This window comes from Pseudochaenichthys georgianus, chromosome 19, assembly GCF_902827115.2.
Source record: "Pseudochaenichthys georgianus chromosome 19, fPseGeo1.2, whole genome shotgun sequence".
NCBI lineage: Eukaryota > Metazoa > Chordata > Actinopteri > Perciformes > Channichthyidae > Pseudochaenichthys > Pseudochaenichthys georgianus.
Window position 1 is genome coordinate 137,444 of NC_047521.1, and position 19,881 is coordinate 157,324.

The 19,881-nt window shown below is 45.7% G+C and overlaps 1 protein-coding gene across 1 annotated transcript in view; it reads right to left on the reverse strand.

The window, feature by feature from the left end:
- Positions 1-19,881, reverse strand: part of LOC117464329 (1-phosphatidylinositol 4,5-bisphosphate phosphodiesterase delta-3-A-like) — a 65,339-nt gene that overhangs the window by 17,887 nt on the left and 27,571 nt on the right. Inside the window, exons 4-11 of the mRNA XM_034106697.2 lie at positions 14,629-14,857; positions 14,225-14,354; positions 12,592-12,817; positions 11,851-12,052; positions 11,060-11,204; positions 7,297-7,449; positions 5,865-5,993; positions 5,407-5,560 (exon numbers count right to left, since the gene is read on the reverse strand). Of these exons, the coding sequence (XP_033962588.1) occupies positions 5,407-5,560; positions 5,865-5,993; positions 7,297-7,449; positions 11,060-11,204; positions 11,851-12,052; positions 12,592-12,817; positions 14,225-14,354; positions 14,629-14,857 (1,368 nt within the window). The remainder of the gene's footprint in view (positions 1-5,406; positions 5,561-5,864; positions 5,994-7,296; positions 7,450-11,059; positions 11,205-11,850; positions 12,053-12,591; positions 12,818-14,224; positions 14,355-14,628; positions 14,858-19,881) is intronic.

Consider the following 19,881-nt stretch of genomic DNA (forward strand, 5'->3'; position numbering starts at 1 on the left):
GAACCTGTAGCTGCTCCGTCCAAACTCACAACAACGTCATACAGACAGAAATAAAGCAGCGACTGTATTCGCCACGACAGTCTGTGTTTTGTACATGTTTAACTTTTGTCCAGTTTCTGAACAGATATGAGGAGCTGTGAGCTCTGTGTGCTAACAGCTAACGGCTGATGTTTTGGGACATGTTGCGCTGTCGGGTGCTGACCAATCACGAAGCGTCATTTCTTGACTGGCAGCAAAAACAACCAGTGCTTTTCTGGCTGGCTCTGTCCAATCACAAACAAGAAGTGTTTCCCTAAAGTTTTTTAAGTTTTCCTAAGGTTTTCCCGGGTCGCCGAGGGTGCTGGCGTTGTTTGTTCGCCGCTCCTCCGCCCCAAATATTGTACTTTAGTCCAGATCAGAACCTCTCCTGTCTGGCTCTCTACTTTTGAAACGTCAGTCATCAGCAAAAATAGCAGCATCTCAATATCGAATCGACACAGAACTTTGTGTTGTCATCTCCTACCTGCTGGCTCTTTCCTGCTCACCGGTCCCTAGCCCGCTAGCTAGCTAGCATTATCGGACCTAGCAGGCTGCTACCTAGATGCTCCACGGCTCCCTGAAGTCTGCTGAGCTAACATTTCTGTCTCCACCCCAACTCCACCCTAACTCCACCTAACTCCGCGGCTTGTGTGGGTCTTCCCATCCCGCTGCGATCAGCCGGCTTCCCCGCTGACATCGTCTATCCCTGCCGCCTACAGCCGGTGGCTATCAAGCTAGCTAACAAGCTAGTAGGCTGGTCCCCCGGCCTCTGCACCAGGCTGTCAGCCCCTCATACGATTCTCCTCCGGAAACCACCGGAATTATTCTCCTGATATGCTGTGGATTATCCTTCTCATTTGATCTGGACTCACACCGCTCCTTCTTCCAAGGTCATCCGGCTCCTGGTCTCTGCTGCCCGGGTCCCCAGCATTAGCTAGCTCCGTGCTAGCGCCACTTCACTGGATCATGCCGCCGCTCTACTCCCTGTCAGATCTCCACTCCTTTAATAACCGCCTGCCTCCGGACTGCATGGACATCCTTGCAGATAATGAAATACTCCGCAAACGCCATCCTCCACACAGAGGCTCTGGCCGTAAGTTTTTATTTCATTCCACGTCTCCACACTCCATCCCGTCCATTCGGTCCTGTCACACGCGCACACTACGCCATCACAACAAACAACGCGTGAATCTGACCAATCTCCTTCCACACAACCCCCCCCCAATGCAACGTCACCTCAGAGCAGCCCTGCTCAACACACGCTCCATCCACAATAAAAGCCACATTCTGAATGAATTCATTAAAGACAATAACCTGGACTTTCTGTATCTGACCGAAACATGGCAAAACCCCTGGACTATTTTTCTTTAAATCAAATCACCCCAGCAGGATTCACATACATTGACAAACCTCGCCCACAAGGGCAGGGTGGTGGTATAGCTGCAATTATCAGAAAGGAAATAAAAGCTACCATAATCCCCGTCCCTGATGTTTCTTCATTTGAACACCTGATCTTCAAACTCTCTGGTCCCACTTCCCTGGTCACAGCCATCATCTACCGTCCCCCGAAGCCAAACCCCTCCTTTCTCTCCGACCTCTCTGACATTCTCACTCAGCTTTCTGCCATATCCCCATCTGTTCTCCTCTTAGGTGATTTTAACATTCATGTTGACAACCCGACCTGCAAATGTGCCTCTGAATTTAAGGAAACCCTTCACTGCTGCAACTTCTCTCAACACATCGACTTCCCAACACACAGCCGTGGACTTGGTCTGCTCCACTGGTCTCACCATCCATCATCTGTCCAGCCTCAATCTCCACATCTCTGATCACCTGGCCATCATCATGGACATCAACGTCCCCATCCCCGCCCAAAAGCAAAAACGCACAATCACCTACAGAAATCTCAAATCCATCTCACCTTCAGCAATCACTGCCTCCATTACCTGCAAGATGTCTTTCTCCCCCCCCCCCACTTTCTGAAAACCCATCTGAACTTGTGAACTATTATAACAGCACCCTCTCCTTCTGTCTCAATGAACTGGCCCCACAAAACAAAAAATGTCTCTTTCATACACTCCGCCCCCTGGTATACCCCGAACTCCGCCAAATGAAATCAAGGAAACGTCAACTTGAACGCCAACACAAGAAAACCACACTAACAGTCCATCTTCAAATCTACAAAGACTATCTCCAGCAGTACAGCAACGCACTCAAAGCAGCCCGGTCTAATTACTACCCACAACTCATTCAGTCTGGCTCCAGCAACCCCAAGCGTCTGTTCTCCACCATCAGCAAACTTCTCAAACCCTGTGACAACGCCACCTCGTCCTTCACCACAGAACAGTGCAACTCCTTCCTCTCGTTTTTCCAAACCAAAATCAGCAACATTTACAGCAATCTGACACCCTCATCAGCACCCCCACCTCCCTTCCTGGCTCCCCCCCCCTTCACCTCACAGCCCCTGACCCACTTCTCCCCTGTGACCCCCATGCAACTGTCCGACTTCATGACTGGAATTAAGTCCACCTGCACACTTGAGCCAATGCCCTCCAGATGTGTTAAAGAGAGCCTTCCTGCCATCTCCCAACTCATCGCCACCACCATTAACTCCTCCCTCAGATCTGGATCAGTTCCCCCCTCTCTCAAACTGGCTTCTGTTACACCCATTCTCAAAAGACCTGGACTCACACCTAACATCATGTCCAACTTCCGGCCCATCTCAAATCTCCCCTTTCTGTCAAAAATACTTGAACGTGTCGTTGCCTCACAACTTAAATCCCACCTCAGCTCCAATTACCTCTTTGAGCTTTTCAATCCGGTTTCCGATCAAAACACAGCACAGAAACAGCCCTTCTGAAAATCACAAACGACCTCCTCCTCTCCTCTGACTCCGGCAACCTGAACATCCTCATCCTCCTCGACCTCACCGCAGCATTTGACACCATCAACCACACCATCCTGCTGTCCCTCCTCGAATCATCACTCAACATCACCGACACTGCACTCTCCTGGCTGAAATCCTACCTCACCGACAGACATCAGTTTATCAACATCAACAACTGCACCTCCTCCACTGCTCTTCTGTCCCAAGGCGTCCCCCAGGGTTCGGTGCTTGGCCCCCTCCTCTTCATCCTCTACATGCTCCCCCTTGACAAAATAATTCGTCGCCACAACCTTCAATTTCACTGCAACGCCAATGACATCCAACTTTATATCTCAACAAAAACCATCACCCCCACAACACACTCCACTCTCACCAACTGTCTCTCAGAAATAAAAGCATGGATGCAAACAAACTATCTCCAACTGAACAGTGCCAAATCAGACATCATCATCATCGGCCCCCCATTCCGTACCAAAGACATCCAGAATTTCTACTTCACCATTGACAGCCACACTCTATGTCCCTTTTCTGAAACGCTGTAGTGTTTTCTGAAATGACGTTGTGTTTTCTGAAATGTTGAAGCGTTTTCTGAAATGCTGTAGTGTTTTTTGCAATTCTGTAGCGTTTTCTGAAATGTTGAAGCGTTTTCTGAAATGCTGTAGCGTTTTCTGAAATGATGTAGTGTTTTCTGAAATGCTGTAGTGTTTTCTGAAATGACGTTGTGTTTTCTGAAATGTTGAAGCGTTTTCTGAAATGCTGTAGTGTTTTCTGAAATGCTGTAGCGTTTTCTGAAATGATGTAGTGTTTTCTGAAATGACGTTGTGTTTTCTGAAATGTTGAAGCGTTTTCTGAAATGCTGTAGTGTTTTCTGAAATGTTGAAGTGTTTTGTGAAATGCTGTGGTGTTTTCTGAAATGCTTTAGCGTTTTGTGAAATGCTGTGGTGTTTTCTGAAATGCTGTAGCGTTTTGTGAAATGCTGTAGTGTTTTGCGAAATGTTGTTTTGACTTGCAGGGCCACCGTATTAATCCAATGTCTCTGTAACTTTGTAATTATAATGGTTATAATGGAGCTTCCGGTTTAGGAGGTGCGTACGCAGCGTCTCATTTTAACTGACCAATGGTCATGTTTACATGGATTTATGAACTGCCCCTTATAACTTCCCCCCTTCCAGAGACACACTGTCAAACACACTTTTTCAATGCCATACCTGCTTGGTATGACATTGAAAAAGTTACATTAAATAATAAATAAAAATAAATTACAATAAAATGACTGTTGTTTAATCTTCACATCTTGTAATCATGGCTATAATTTTGAGCACCAAATTATTGAAAAGTATCGATAAGAGTATCGAAAAATACCGGTATCGATAAGCGGTAACGGTATCGATAAAATCCTAACGATAACCATCCCTAGTTACAAGTAAAAGTACAAAAAGTATTATCATCAAAATATAGTTAAAGTACCAAAAGTAAAAGTAGTGATCGTGCAGATTGGTCCATTTCAGAATAATATATATGATATGTTTTATAATTAATTATTGATCATTAAAGTGTTATCAAAGCTGGTAAAGGTGCAGCTAGTTTTAATGACTTTGTATCGCTTTGTATACGGCAGGGTAGCTTTTACTAATAGCTTTAATTTACTCCAGGTGGAACTAAAGTCTGATTTAAGAGTTGATTATATTTCACATCATTAATCCAAATCTGTAAAGTAACTAAAGCTATTAAATAAAAGTAATGGGGTAAAAGTACAAAGTAGCAAAAAAGGAAAATACTCAAGTAAAGTACAAGTATCTCTAAATGGTACTTAAGTACAGTAAATAGTTGCCAAAACGATGAGTTTTTTACATGGTTTAATTGTGTGTAAAAACGATGTTCGCTGCTCAGTGAGCTGGCTTACTGGTGTGGTTTCCGGGTCGGCGAATTAGCGAGACAGCGCGAAACTCATCCTGAGCACACAAACACTCACAGCCGAAGTAAAAACAATAAGTGTGGCTTGATATTGAGTAAGAAAAAGGTTTATAAACGCTGTGAGAATGGGTCTGCGGAGAGCACTTCTCCGCCATCCCAACCAGGAAGCTCTATGCAAGTCAATGGGACTCCCTGTTAGTTGAAAATGTACGCTAAAGGTCCCCCCACTGCATTTAATAGTGACGCCAAGGGATCCTGGTGTTTGAGGAGCTCCGCGGATTGGTCCATTTTGGTTCGGGGAACCGCATGACGTCATGCGGTTCCGGGAAGTAACAAATGGAAAAAGAGAAATCTCCAACGAGGCGTTGGGGGGCAGCATAGACAGGTATTTTCTGTGTTAGAGTTTTACTCGCTACAGGGTGTACTTTGAGGGTTTTTGACTCTGCAGCCCGTTTACATGCATAAAAACCTTCATAACACACAAGGGGACGGGTAATAACCAGAAAAGCATGACATGGGACCTTTAAATGGGCAGCAAGAAAACTACGTCCCTTTCCTTCTACTCAGTAAGAGAATTCACATGATACCTGAGTCCTTTGCGTGCCGCAGCGCTTCACTCTCAGAGAAGGAGGACATGTCGGTGGCTGGGCATCTGGCGGCCTGCTCGAAGCTCCTGAAGGGAACACTGCAGGTGTACACCACCAGGTCGGACAGCTCAGGACTCAGCTTACACACTGCTGGCTGAGAGGACACACACACACACACACACACACACACACACACACACACACACACACACACACACACACACACACCAACACACACACACACACACAACACACACACACACACACACACACACACACACACACACACACACACACACACACACACACACACACACACACACACACACCACACACACACACACACACACACACACACACACACACACACACCACACACACACACACACACACACTCATCACATCAGTATAACATGGTGAGAGCACTGCAGCTTGGTGCTGGTCTGTTGGAGACGTACCTTCTTCTCCTCCTTCTTGCTGCTGGGTTTGGCCTCCTCGTCTGAGCAGCTGAGGTCTGAGGAGCTGGATGAGCACCCCCCCACCACCTGCTCCTTCTTCCCCTTCACCAGGATTTTACCCTTAAGATCCTGCACACACAACCAACACATTACAAACAATATACATTGACAACTTTTTGAACTTGTAATTGTCCTGATTTTGTGTCTTAGGGTTTCCTGTTTTATTTTGAAATGCCTTCTCTTCTTGTGTCTGGTCATGTTTTACTTCCTGTGTTTTCCCGCCTGTGCCTGGTTTTGTTCACCTGCTGTTTTGGTGATTTTTCGTGTGTGTATTTAGGCCTGTCTTCCCTAGTATTCTCTGTAAATTCGTTGTCATTGTTCGCTCAGTTTGGTTCTTAGTTTCCTGTCTGCATTATTATGGATTTCCCTGTGTCCTCACCTACTAAACATTTACATAATCAGCCTGGCAGCCCACACTCTTTGCTAGATTGTCATTAGCTTCCCAGCCACTTGTATATAAATAGCAAGGTAACTCTATGACAGCGGTTAGATAACAAGAAGACACAGTGTAACATCCTCAGAGCAAATGATATATCACAGGACTGTAGTGACAGACACACACATGAAGTGGCTCAAGGGTGTGTGATTACTGAAGCACAGAGCATGAGGAGCGCACTAATCTACACGTTGTGATTCTGAAATGCAGTTTAAGTGGGACGCAGAGAGCCAGAGGGCTCCAGATTCAACAGTTTGTTCATTCTAACAGTCGCTCCCAGGACAGAGTCAGAGAGTTTGGTTATTAAATTAAACAGCTACGCTCCATCTGACAAACTCGCTATGGCCTGCATCATTATTGGTTGCAATCAGTGATGGAAAGTAACTGAGTACATTTACTCAAGGATTGTACTTTTTCGACATATTTGTACTTTACATGAGTAATTCTATGTAATGCTACTTTATATTCTACTCTACAATTCTGAGATGAATACTTTTCACCCCACTACATTGATTTTAACATTCACCATTACTAGTTACTTTGTACACATAATAACACATACATGATGATATGGTATATTGCAGTACTGTAATAGTAATCTACAGTGTATCTATATTTCGTCCACATTGACACAATACAATACTAAAATGCTATTATATGTATAAAAACAGGATAATATAATACTGTGAATAAATGTATTCTGCGTAACAAGTACTTGTATTTTTGATACTTGAAGTGAATTTAGTTGATAATACTTCTGTACTTTTACTTGTAATGGAGAATTTAAAACCATAGTATTTGTACTTTTACTTAAGTGAAGGATCTGAGTACTTCTTCCAGTGTCCAGTACATGTACTTATATTCTTTGTCTCTTACAAGGACACTTTTCATTTTATTATAATGTAGTGTTGCTAATAAAGATTATCGTGTCCTTGCCTCTGGAGAAGGCAGCTTGTGAGGGTCCAAACCATCGGGGGGCTTGGTGAGCAGTTTGTCCCCCAGGATGGTTCTCAGGTGTCGGGCCATCACCGACTGCTGATCCACGGAGCAGTGGTTCTCCAGGGAGAGGATCAGGGGGTAGGGGGACGCCTGAGAGAGAGAGGGAGGGTGAGACACATCAGGGGGGAACATTTTCCATTTAGGAGAACAGGGGAGGAAAAATATCTAAAGGACAGTCAGCAAAATTGTTAATATACACCCCTTATACTGTTTTGTTTTTAGAAGTATATGAACATAATTAAACTCATTTTGGAACATTTGAATACTCATCTGCAGAGGATGAAGAAGTACTAAAAGTACCATAGTGGAGGAATGCTCAGGACTTTTACTCTGTTTAAGTAAAAGTCGTGTATTCAAAATGTTACTCAAGTAAAAGTATAATACCAAAAGTAAAAGTAGTTACTGTGCAGATTGGTCTATTTTAGAATAATATATATATAGTTTATGTTTTGACTATAATTATTGATGTGTATATATATATATATATATATGATTATCACAGCTGTGATTACTTTATTTACTGCTGGTAGCTTGTGAACTTAATCAAGTTGTAACCAAAGCCTTATTTAAGTGTTGATTATATATACTTTTTTCTTTATCATTAATCCATACCTGCGAAGACACTAAAGGTATTAAATAAAAGTAGTGGAGTAAAAGTACAATATTTACCTCGGAATTGTAGTGGAGTAGAAGTACAAAGTAACAGAAAATGGAAATATTCAAAGTACTAGTACCTCAAAATTCGACCACTGCTCATCTGTACCTGATATCTCTGTATGTGTTAGGATTTGTCTGTGTTGGTATTTTTTGTGTCCTTTTCTATCTTTGGGTTTCCTATTTTATTTTGTAAAGTGTTCACCCCCGTTTCCTGCCTGTTTGCTTTCTGTCGGTTTCACTCTCTGATTACCCAATTGTGTTCACCTGGTACCTATGTGTTTTCTCCTCCCTCCTCACCTGTCTCGTGTTTATGTGATTAGTCCTGGGTGTATTTAAGTTCTGGGTTTTCTGTCTCTCTTGGTCGGGTTGTCTTGTGTATGGGCTTGTCTTCGGTGAGTGTTCTGTTCTGTCTGTGTATATATAGCCTTGGAATAAAGGAATTATTTTTATGTTAATCTGCATTTGGGTCCTACCTGCTTCACACACACCGTAACATTACAACCCGACCTCAAGTATGGGCCCAGCAGATCCTTTTGAGCAGGAATGATTGGATTTAACTTTTTCTTTGGCTACCTGCTCTGATCAATGGATAGGAGCGGTCAGGGTTCAGCAGCGAGATGCTGCTCTGGCAGAAGCAGTCCATCTTACACTGAGGAATCAAAGTTTGGTGAAATTCTTACCTGCCAGGCTTTTGGATTACCTCACAATTTGTTTTCCCAGTCCTGACAGACCCAGGTCTCCCAACTCCTGTTTTGACACCACACGCATCGGTGTGGTCCGTCTGGCGTCAGCCCCTGCTTCTCACCCAGTGTTTGCTACTGTCCAGGAGCCATTCGCTGGTACTCGTCTGGCCTTTGGAGGTCCACGGAGCCTCCAAACGGCTCCTAAAGGAAGGGGTCGCAAGGCCAGGTTGGCAGCACGAGCCCAAAGGGCCATGGTTCCAGAACCAGTTCAGTCATGGTTCCGTGCCCCAGTACCATCCCACATAGCCATGGTACCGTGCTCCAGTACCACCCCACACAGCCATGGATCCGTGTTCCAGTTCCCTGCCCAGCAGCCATGGTTCCGGCTCCAGTGCCGGTCCCAGCAGCCATGGTCCCTGCTCCGGAACCGGACTTTACAGCCATGGTTCCGGCCTTAGCAACCATGGTTACAGCCCCAGTTCTGGCCCCAGCAGCCATGGTTCCGGCCCCAGTCCTGGTCCCAGCTGCCATAGTCCCTACTCAATTCCTTTCTCAAGTCCCTCCTCTAGTCACTTCCCTAGTCCCTTCTCCAGTCCCCCCTTTAGTCACCCCTCTAGTCCCCTCTCTAGTCCCTCCTCTGGTCCCTTCCCGAGCCCCTCCTCTAGTCCCTTCCCTAGTCCCTTCCCAAGTCCCTTCTCTAGTCCCATCTCCAGTTCCCTCTCGAGTCCCCTCTCCAGTCCCCTCTCGAGTTCCCTCCTCGAGGCCCTCCTCTAGGCCCTCCTCTAGTCTCTCCTCTAGTCCCCTCTCGAGTTCCCTCCTTTAGTCCCTCCTTTAGTCCCTCCTCTAGTCCCTCCTCGAGTCCCCTCTCTAGTTCCCCTCTCGAGTCTCCTCTCGAGTTTCGTTCTCTAGTTCCTCCTCTGGTCCCTCCTCTAGTCCCCTCTGTAGTCCCTTCCCTAGTCCCTCCTCAGGTCACTTTCCTAGTCCCTTCTCTAGTCCCATCTCAAGTCCCTACTGAAGTGCTGTTGGAGGTCCCGCAGACTACTCTTCTGCCGGGGGTCCTGCCAACCCCAGGTCCTGTGCCGTTGGAGGTCCCACAGACTACTCTTCTGCCGGGGGTCCTGCCAACTCCATGTCCTGTCCCGTTGGGGGTCCCGCCGACTGCTCTCCTGCCGGGGGTCCTGCCAACCCTGTGTCCTGTCCCGTTGGAGGTCCCGCCGCCTACTCTCCTGCCGGGGGTCCTGCCAACCCTTTGTCCTGTGCTGTTGGAGGCCCCGCCGACTGCTCTCCTGCCGGGGGTCCTGCCAATCCCGTGTCCTGGTCCTCTTCCGTGGGGGATCCTGCCGAGGCCTGTCCCACCAGCTCCGACACCGGGTCCTGCCCGGCCTCCGGCACTGTCCCGTCAGCGCCTTCCTGCCCGGCCTGCGGAGCTGTCTGGTCTTCGCCCTCGAGCCCGGCCCCCTGAGTGCAGCGGTCCACGCCCCTGACTCTTCCTGCCACTGCCTTCGCCCCTCTATGGTCCCCACCTTGGACTCTGTCTTGCCCCCGGGCCATCCGCCCGAGTCCCCCTTTTTGGACTCCGCCTTACCCCCGGGCCGTCCGCCCGAGACCCCTTCCTGGCCCTCTGCCTTGCCCCCGGGCCGTCCGCCCGAATCCCCCTTTTTGGACTCTGCCTTACCCCCGGGCCGTCCGCCCGAGACCCCTTCCTGGTCCTCTGCCTTGCCCCCGGGCCGTCCGCCCGAGACCCCTTCCTGGTCCTCTGCCGTGCCCCTGGGCGGTCAGTTCAGTCCCGTCCTCCTGACCCCCTCCTCCCACCCTGGTGGCTTAGTGATGCGTCCCTCCTCCGGACCCTCTCCACCCACCCTGCTTGAGTTTTTGGATTTTTGTTTTGGGACGTCTGGGATCCGTCCCTTGAGGTGGGGGTACTGTTAGGATTTGTCTGTGTTGGTATTTTTCGTGTCCTTTTCTATCTTTGGGTTTCCTATTTTATTTTGTAAAGTGTTCACCCCCGTTTCCTGCCCGTTTGCTTTCTGTCGGTTTCCCTCTCTGATTACCCAATTGTGTTCACCTGGTACCTATGTGTTTTCTCCTCCCTCCTCACCTGTCTCGTGTTTATGTGATTAGTCCTGGGTGTATTTAAGTTCTGGGTTTTCTGTCTCTCTTGGTCGGGTTGTCTTGTGTATTGGCTTGTCCTCGGTGAGTGTTCTGTTCTGCCTGTGTATATATAGCCTTGAAATAAAGGAATTATTTTTACTTTAATCTGCATTTGGGTCCTACCTGCTTCACACACACCGTAACAGTATTAACTTGAGGCCTGTATATTTTGTACCTTGATAGTAAATTCATTCCAATAAAGTACTCACTTTGAAAGCATAGTCATTGATGGTCTGAATAACCTCGACAAAGGGCACTTTGGAGGTGAGAGTGTGTCCATGGTAGATGACTGGCTCTCCTTTATCTCCATCCCAGCAGTCCAGCTCCACACAGCGGCAGCCATGTTTCAGGGCACTAAGAGAAAATATTAAATAATCTGTGCCTTATATTCATTTCAATTTGTTTGGATTGCACCAACATCCAGAGATAATCAGCATGCAACCCTTTCAAAACGCACCAAGGCCCTATAGGCATCCGTTTAATATTTAAACATTTAGTGCAGCATTTATCTCATGTTGCTGCCTTTGTGCCCCCTCTGAACTCTGCTGCGCTCCTGGGGATGTGTTTCTCCCAGTTTGAATATCTCTGTTCTAAAGAGAGCTTCAAAAGGTCCTCCCTATCAGGGCCTGGCCTGGTCCTTCAGCCATGGATCTATTCTGAGAACAACTAGTATTCTGAACTTGTGTGTTCATACAAGTACAAATTGTCATGTCATGGCTTGATTTGTTCTTCTGTATATTGTCACTAAATTGCTTTGTTCATTTTGAACTAAAATTCTTAATTAAAAGAAAAAAGCTGTTTATTTTGTATTTCATTCACACAGGAGTAGAGACAAAGACGTTTTAGCATGTGTTGATTTCATATGGACCTTTTATTTATTGAATAACCAAAAACCATGCCGTATTGTGCAATATTACCTAGCCTTACTGCTGATTAATCAGCTTTACCTGGACTATAGAGTGTGTGTGTGTGTGTGTGTGTGTACAGTGTGTGATCTTACCGGATGTATGGCTCTGTGCTGCTGTCCCCGGTCAGCTGGTCCTTGGTGAGATAGGTGTTGTGGGAGGAGGAGATGAAGTAGTGAGCCAGAGGCCGACTCATGTCTTGGTAAACTCTGGCATGTTCAGGGTCAAACACACAGTTCTCCTTGGATAGCATGTACATGGTGAAACCATTAGGAGTCATGAACTGGTTCTTCTGGGCTGTACTGGGAAAAAGGCACAAACACTAGTTAATAAAAAGGGCAATTATTATATAGTGAACAAACTGGGTATCGAGTATAGTGGCCTCTGAACCTTCATAAATACATATCATTTACTTGAACTAGAGAGTGAGTATAGAACAAGCAGTTATAGTACCATGGATTGTGAATCTCAGTTGAAACATGGTAAAAACTATAAAGGCTCATTAAATAAGCAAATAATTATGTTTCTTCATTAGACTTTTGCAGCTGAATGTTTTCCTGTGTCTGTCTTCAAATTTCGCTATACTTTTGTGATCACGCGACGATATGAGCGTTAGGTGGAGGTTTGCGCTCTCCGAAAGCCTCGTCTTATTTGCAAAAGTTTTTTGGAGTCCTGACTTATAGCCATGTTAAGTCCAATATTAACTCTTGTTTTAGTCTTTACCAACTCCTGAGAAACACTGAACAGCTGCTGGACGCTTTGTGTTTTACATGTCGTAGCTAACTTCTAGTGCTTGGCAGTTAGCGTGGTATGGGGATTGTTACTTAGCACCGTACCCCACGCATTAAGTTCATAGGTGAGGATGAGGCTCTGGGCATGGGTGACTGAAGCGTCTTCTCCCTGGTCCTTCAGGAAATCCCTCAGGTCCACAGTGGAGAGTACGCAGCCGTTTGCAGAGTATCGGATAAACACAGCATCCAGCTCTGGCCTCCGCAACAACTCCCTGCAGAACACCTCGATCTCCTCGTGGTCCAGACGGCCGTCCGCTGACTTGTCACACTTCTATCAATGAAACAGAGGAAACACAGAGATCACTCTGTGTTCTCAAGCCGCACTTAATCCATCTAAGCTGCACGCTGTAATGTAGGTCTGTCATCAGTAAAGTCAAATACATGTAAAAGTCCCTTAATGGGGCCCTGTAGCACTTAGTGTGGTTTTCCCTCTCCTGTAGTGCGTGCTATAGGTCTGTGTGCATGTAAATGTTCTGCAAAGGCTAACATCCCTGTCCCCCCCCCCTTACATGAAACGCCTCCATTGGACTCCTTTGTTTACTTCCGCAACATAGTGACATGTATGTACTGTAACAATTGCGCTTCTATTGGCACATTGCACGTGATGGTGGGGAGGAAAGCACTAAGCGGTTGGGCTTGAGCAGACTGGGCCCTGGTTTCAGACAGAGGGTGAAAAGAGGAGCTGCAGCACAGACAGAATGAGAACAATAAAGAGCTTTTTGAACATTAAAGCATGGAGACATGTCACAGTAGAGACACTAAATACTGATATGAACCTGAACATAAGCAAAATATCTTTAATTACTGATTGAAATCCTGGATGTAGGCTCATTATTTTTAAAGGTCCCATGACATGGCCATTTCTACTGATCACAATTCCATTGTTGAGGTCCACTCGAATAGATTTACATTGTTCAATGTTCCAACATCACATTGGTTTCTCATACAGCATCTCTGTATAGTATGTGTATTCACTCTCTGTCCTAAACGGCTTGTTGGAGCTCCTGCACCCCCCTCCCTATGAGCCCACTGTGCTCTGATTGGTCAGCTCGCCCACTCTGTTCTGATTAGTCAACCACCGTTTGTTTGTTTGTAGCCTTTATTTATCCAGGTGAAAGCCCCTTGAGATCAAAAGATATCTTTTTCAAGGGTGACCTGCAGATGGACATCAGTGTTTATGTGTTACAATGGCGTTTGTTAGCAACCAGAAAATGACAAACAGATGAGAATGCTGCGTGGGGTCTGGGTGCCGTGTTGGCGGGACGTTGCGGAGCTTGCTGCTCCGCCCTTTGGGGCTCGAGGAGCGGACAGTGTGAGTTCGCTGTATTACTGGTGTCGTTTCCTGGTTGCTGCGAGACAGCGAGACACCGCGGAACTCAGCCTGAGCAAACACACACACTCACAGCCACACTACACAGCCAGGCTGTGAGTGTGTGTGGAGATCCGCGGAGAAAAGATAAGGCTGAGTGAGTGTGTGTGTGTGAGGAGCTCCGCAGATTGGTCCATTTGGACCAGGGTATCATTACGTCACTATACTCAGGAAGAAAACAATGGGAAAAGAAAATGTCCAACGAGGCGTTCTGGGGCAGCATAGACAGGTATTTTCTGTGTTACAAGGGGACGGGTGATAACCGGAAAAGCATGTCATGGGACCTTTAAGTATGTGTGCAGTTTGTACCTGGAAGAGAGTGCGGGCATACTGGTCGCTCAGGTCGATGTTGATCATCTGTAGCAGTGTCTGGACTTCCTCATAGCTCATCTTATCATCGTGGTTGTGATCGGCCCGACTCAGGTAAGCATGAATCCAGGTGACAAACCAACAAGGTCAAGGAAGCAGCAGCAGCACAACATGTAGTGTTTGTCCATCAGACTCATTCTAACTATAGACACTAAAAACATTTCCTTCAATCAAAAAAGTGAGGAGGACAAAAGGAATGGTTTGGTTTGAAGTGAGCCTCCAACCTGAATTATGTAATAATTATTCCAAAGAATAAGACTTGATTATATGATTATTCTTGTCACTTTTGACTGCATACTGTATACAGTGGACCATTCTATAATTTGGAAGTACAGTAAGGATATTGGTTGAGCTTCTCCTTCTGGGTCATGTTCTCCACCCTCTCCTGCAGGGTCCTCATGCCGCGGGCCCAGTGCTGGGCCTCCTCCACGCTCTGGCAGAGCAGATCCAGACTTTTGCGGGGACCCTTGAAGACCACCGTCAAACACCGCTGCTCCTGTCCTGAGTCCAGCATCTGCCGCAGTGTCTCTGACTGGACACCCTCTCGAACACACTCCACCTCCATCACAGAGACTGAGGTTGTGTGAGAGGAGATGAACAGATGGAGGAAGAAGAAAAAATAAGTACACTGAACAAAAATATAAATGCACCACTTTTGTTTTTGCTCCCATTTTTGATGAGATGAACTCAAAGAACTAAAATATTTTCTATTTACACAAAATAACCATTTCTCCAGATTTGTGAACAATATTTGAGAGAAATCGTTATTTTGTGTGTATAGAAAATGTTTTAGATCTTTGAGTTCATCTCATGAAAAATGGCAGCAAAAACAAAAGTGGTGCATTTATATTTTTGTTCAGTGTAAATACAAACAAGTTATCCACGCTAATACCAAGTTATATTCAAGTGTTTGGTTGTTTCAGTGGTGTATTGCTCGATGTTTCTTAAGTATGCTCGGTCCCCTTCTATTCACAATATACATCCTTCCGATTGGTGATATCATCCGCAGCCATGGTCTCTGTTTCCACATCTACGCCGACGACACCCAACTGTACATCAGCACAACACCCTCTGCCCATCTCCCCCCTCAGTCACTAATCAACTGCCTCCATGAAATTAAAATCTGGATGACCACCAACCTACTCAAACTTAACAGTAATAAAACTGAGCTCATGGTTGTGGCCCACAAGGCACTGCTTGGGAAGGTTAGAAATCTGCTCCACAAAATCAATGGTTCCATCATCTCACCATCCCCTCAGGTCCGCAACCTTGGCATTGTTTTGGATTCAACCCTTTAATTTCAGAACCAAATCAAGTCAGTATCAAAATCAGCCTTCTTCCACCTCAGAAACATATCCAGACTCCAGCCATCACTCTCCGACTCTGTTGCAGAGAAGCTCATTCATTGTTTCATTACCTCCCGCCTGGACTACTGCAACGGACTCCTGTCCGGGGTTCCCAGCAAAACCCTGGACAGGCTCCAGTACATCCAGAACTCAGTTACCAGGGTTCTCACACGCACCAAGCACTGGCAGCACATCACCCCCACTCTCTTCAACCTCCACTGGCTCCCGGTCAAGTCCCGCATCACCTACAAACTCCTCCTCGTCACCTACAAGTCCCTCCAAGCCCTCTCCCCTCAGTAACTCACAGATCTCGTCCAGCCATACATCCCGTCCCGCACCCTTCGATCCTCAGACTCCGGCCTGCTCTCCATTCCCCATTCACGCCTCCGCACCTTCAGGGGCCGTGCCTTCAGTGTTGCTGCCCCCAGCCTCTGGAACACCCTCCCTGCTGAAATCCTTAACGCCACTTCTCTGAACATCTTCAAATCTACCCTGAAAACTCATCTGTTGAACATAGCCTTCCAACAATAACTCACTGATGACCCTTTGGAGCGCACCCCTCTCTGCGGCTGTGCAGCTGAGGAACCACACGCAGATGCAGTAGGTGAGGATGCTTTCCACGGTGCAGCGGTAGAAGGACACAAGCAGGTCCTGTCTGAGGTGGTAATTCCTGAGTATTCTCAGGAAATAAACCCAAAATAAACGTTGGTTAAGGTGAAGCAACTTAAAAACTAAGTAAAATCATGTTTACAGCAAAAATTGTAGGTCTATTAAAGGTCTGTAAAAGAAAAGGGAGCACGTCCCCAAACACACTGACTGTTTAACTTTCAACATCGCCATGTACAGAGCACACTAGCGCCGGTATGGGCACTGAACGTTAGCATTAGAAATACAATTCTTGTATTTATATTAATGCTGTCAAAATTATCGCGTTTACGGCGATAATTCATTTTTTGAATTAATTGCGTTAAAATATTTAACGCATTTAACGCATGTGCAGAATGGCCCGCCCCATACATCCCACCAGTGGCAGCGCCAGGGTATGGCTGGGGTAGGCTACACCCATACCAAGAAATGGCTTAGCCCCATCATGAAAAATGATGTTGAAGTAAGCAAACTAAAGTCCGCCAACTCGCGCCGAGAATTGCACAGACAGCAGTTAGTAAGATTGATTTCAGTAGCCACCTGTCTGGAAATACCGAAGACCAGAAACGGTTTTGAAAACTTTTGTCACGTAGTGATCGTCTTCTCAATAGAACATCTTTGATAATGTCTTCTGGCCAATCAGCATCAAGATAACGGCGTGGTGTTGTTGCAGGAAGTCCCGACGGAGAATACTTTTGCCGTAGTACAGGGGTCCACATAACTGCTACGCAGGTTATGTGCGTAATCTGAAATGCGTACCGTCACTTGTGTCACAAAGCGCATTTGCGTACCGACGTAGGCCTACTTGTGAAGCTTTTCCAGAAGGTGGTAAGATCACCGGACGACAGAGTCGGTCTCCGTGTGCACAGACAGGGCTGCTGTTAACGTCGGTCTACTCTGTACAACGGAATTGTGCCAAAACTACGCCAACCGGCTGCGGAGGGAGACTCCCCCCCTTCACTGGAGAACTGCGCTCAAACAGCTGATCAGAATGTTCACACTCTGTGGTCACGAAGTACTCCACTAGCCCCCGTCCCGTCCCGTTGACTTTCCTGAAGTACTCCCCCGTTGATAGAAATCAACACGAAGGAATTAAGACCCCACGGTGTGATGATTGATAGGTGTGTGGGTTGTCTTTCATTTTGACACTCAGAAGAATGTTATAATAAACATAGATACTGTATGTTAAATGGATATATCCGCCTTCTTTCATTTATCTTTCCATTCCCACAACAATATACATAAATAAATGGCATATTTTGGACATAGTTCGAATGGTGATTAATCATGATTAATTCATTTTTAAGCTGTGATTAATCTGATTAAAAATGTTAATCGTTTGACAGCCCTAGTTTATATAGTCACCTCTGAACATATGTACAAAGATATGAATAGTTATGTAAGGAATTAAAAAAAGAGCTAGAGAGAGAAATTGTGGATAAGAATGTCAGATTTAACCTCACATTGTCAGGTTTGGGGGAAATACTTGTTTGTGGGGGTGGGGGTGCTTCTTGATTTCACACTTTTGTAATACATTCACACATGGCCAGCTGTGTCCAGGAGAGGTTGTGCAACCCTATAAATGTTTACAAGGAGAGTCTGTCTGAAAATGCATCAACCCCACATTTAAAGGTTAACTCTCTTAAACTTTGAGTGTTTGGAAGAGCATACACATGTGTGCCTTCTAATAAAAGCCTACTGTAGTTCTAAGCATTACTGGACCTTTACATCCCTGAAGCATCAACAATGAGAGAAAATTATCTTTAGTGACAGTGCAGTGCATCTCCATGCTTGAATACATTTATTACACAATCAGAACTATGGCTTCTGAAGAAGACACAGAAACACCAGGCAGGCTGAGAGGCTGAGAGCCTCCACCTTGTTGTGTTCTCTGAGACAAACCCCACCCTGACCATAACCACAAATCATAGCCACGTATTCTCTCTGCTCCGACTCTATTTCAACTCTTTTGTATGTCAAATTGCCAAGAATACATCCAACTTGACTTTCAACATCCACTTCCAGACTCAAACTCACATATTAAACACAAATGATACTCGCTGTCAACCGCTTTATAAATAAACTGTACTATAGTAGTAACAGAAAAATACAGTATAAGCATGATGATACTTTATTTTGTGCAGTATGTTTCTAGCACCACGGGCAGCTCACAGACAGACACACACACACACACACACACACACACACACACACACACACACACACACACACACACACACACACACACACACACACACACACACACACACACACACACACACACACACACACACACACACACACACACACACACACACACACACACACACACACACACACACACACACACAGTCAGCAGGTCTAGCTTTGTTCAAATGAAAGGGCGTCCCGCTCTGGGAGGCGAACCTGTGGTTGAGTCTCGTGGTAACTACACAGCACCAAACCACAGCACCAGGCCCGGCTCCACCACCAGATAATGTCCTATAATCTCAGCGGTTGAGCTGCGGCAGGGCCGGCTGCTGGAAATAGGGAGCCTATAATCATGATCTGAGCAGCATACTCGGAACAGATAATAATATATTGCCTGTAATCATGTATTTGCTTTTCTTTGACTTATCTTGCCTAAAGGTGGAGTCAGGAGTTCTGATAAATGACAAACGCCTCACAGTCCTCTAGCTGTTCCTTCTGTGTGTGCTGAAAATAAATCTGGTGTGCATACACACCCCTGACTCTGTTAATGGGGAACAAACACAGTTAATACACAACACTTATCCAGCGGGGGGAAACCCATGAAGATATTGAGAAAGGCAGTGGGGCTGTGGGTTGAGTTAACATATTAAAAATGTTTCTCCAGAATCCAGACTCTGTGTTTAAGGTGTCTACTGTATGAACTGCAAATATTTGTCTTTCTACAACATTGTGTGTTTGAGTTGGATGGCCGTTAGGATTTTGTTTACAGGAGTATCCACACACACTCTTCCTGTGCTGCGAGTCAACAGGAAGTCATGGTTACAGGGTACAAGAATGCTGAATTAGCAGCTTTGACTGTATTTCTGTGTGTTGAAATGGTTCCAACACTGGTTTGGAACCAATAACACTCAGTGCTGCACAGTGGACTCTAATTTTAATTATAAACACTTCTCACTTCTAAAACCAGACTATTAAACAAGTCTGTTAGATCATTTTAGGGCTATAAAGAATTATACAAGATTTTTCATTTTCTACTTCCTTAATACTGCATATTTCCAACTATTCAGGCCTATTTCAAAAGAAACTCTCTTGTTGAACATCTCTCAACCTCTGTCCACGCTGAGGCCATACCCTGATATAATGGTTATTAGACCTTATCAAACGTTATATGTCCACAAGTCCTAGAATAGACCACCCACTGCAGACTGGGTGAGGCTGCTTCCATTTCTCATATCCACACCAGTCCTGCTAAATCTACTTCAGAGTTTTCAGAAGGTAGAGTATGTATCAGAGAGGAGATTATATTGAAGAGTCTAATAAAAACTAGACATGAACATCGAGTCCACTTTAGCCTAAACTATATTGTTATTTAAAAGAAAGAGTTAACTGATAAAGAGGGGAAACATGACTTTAATC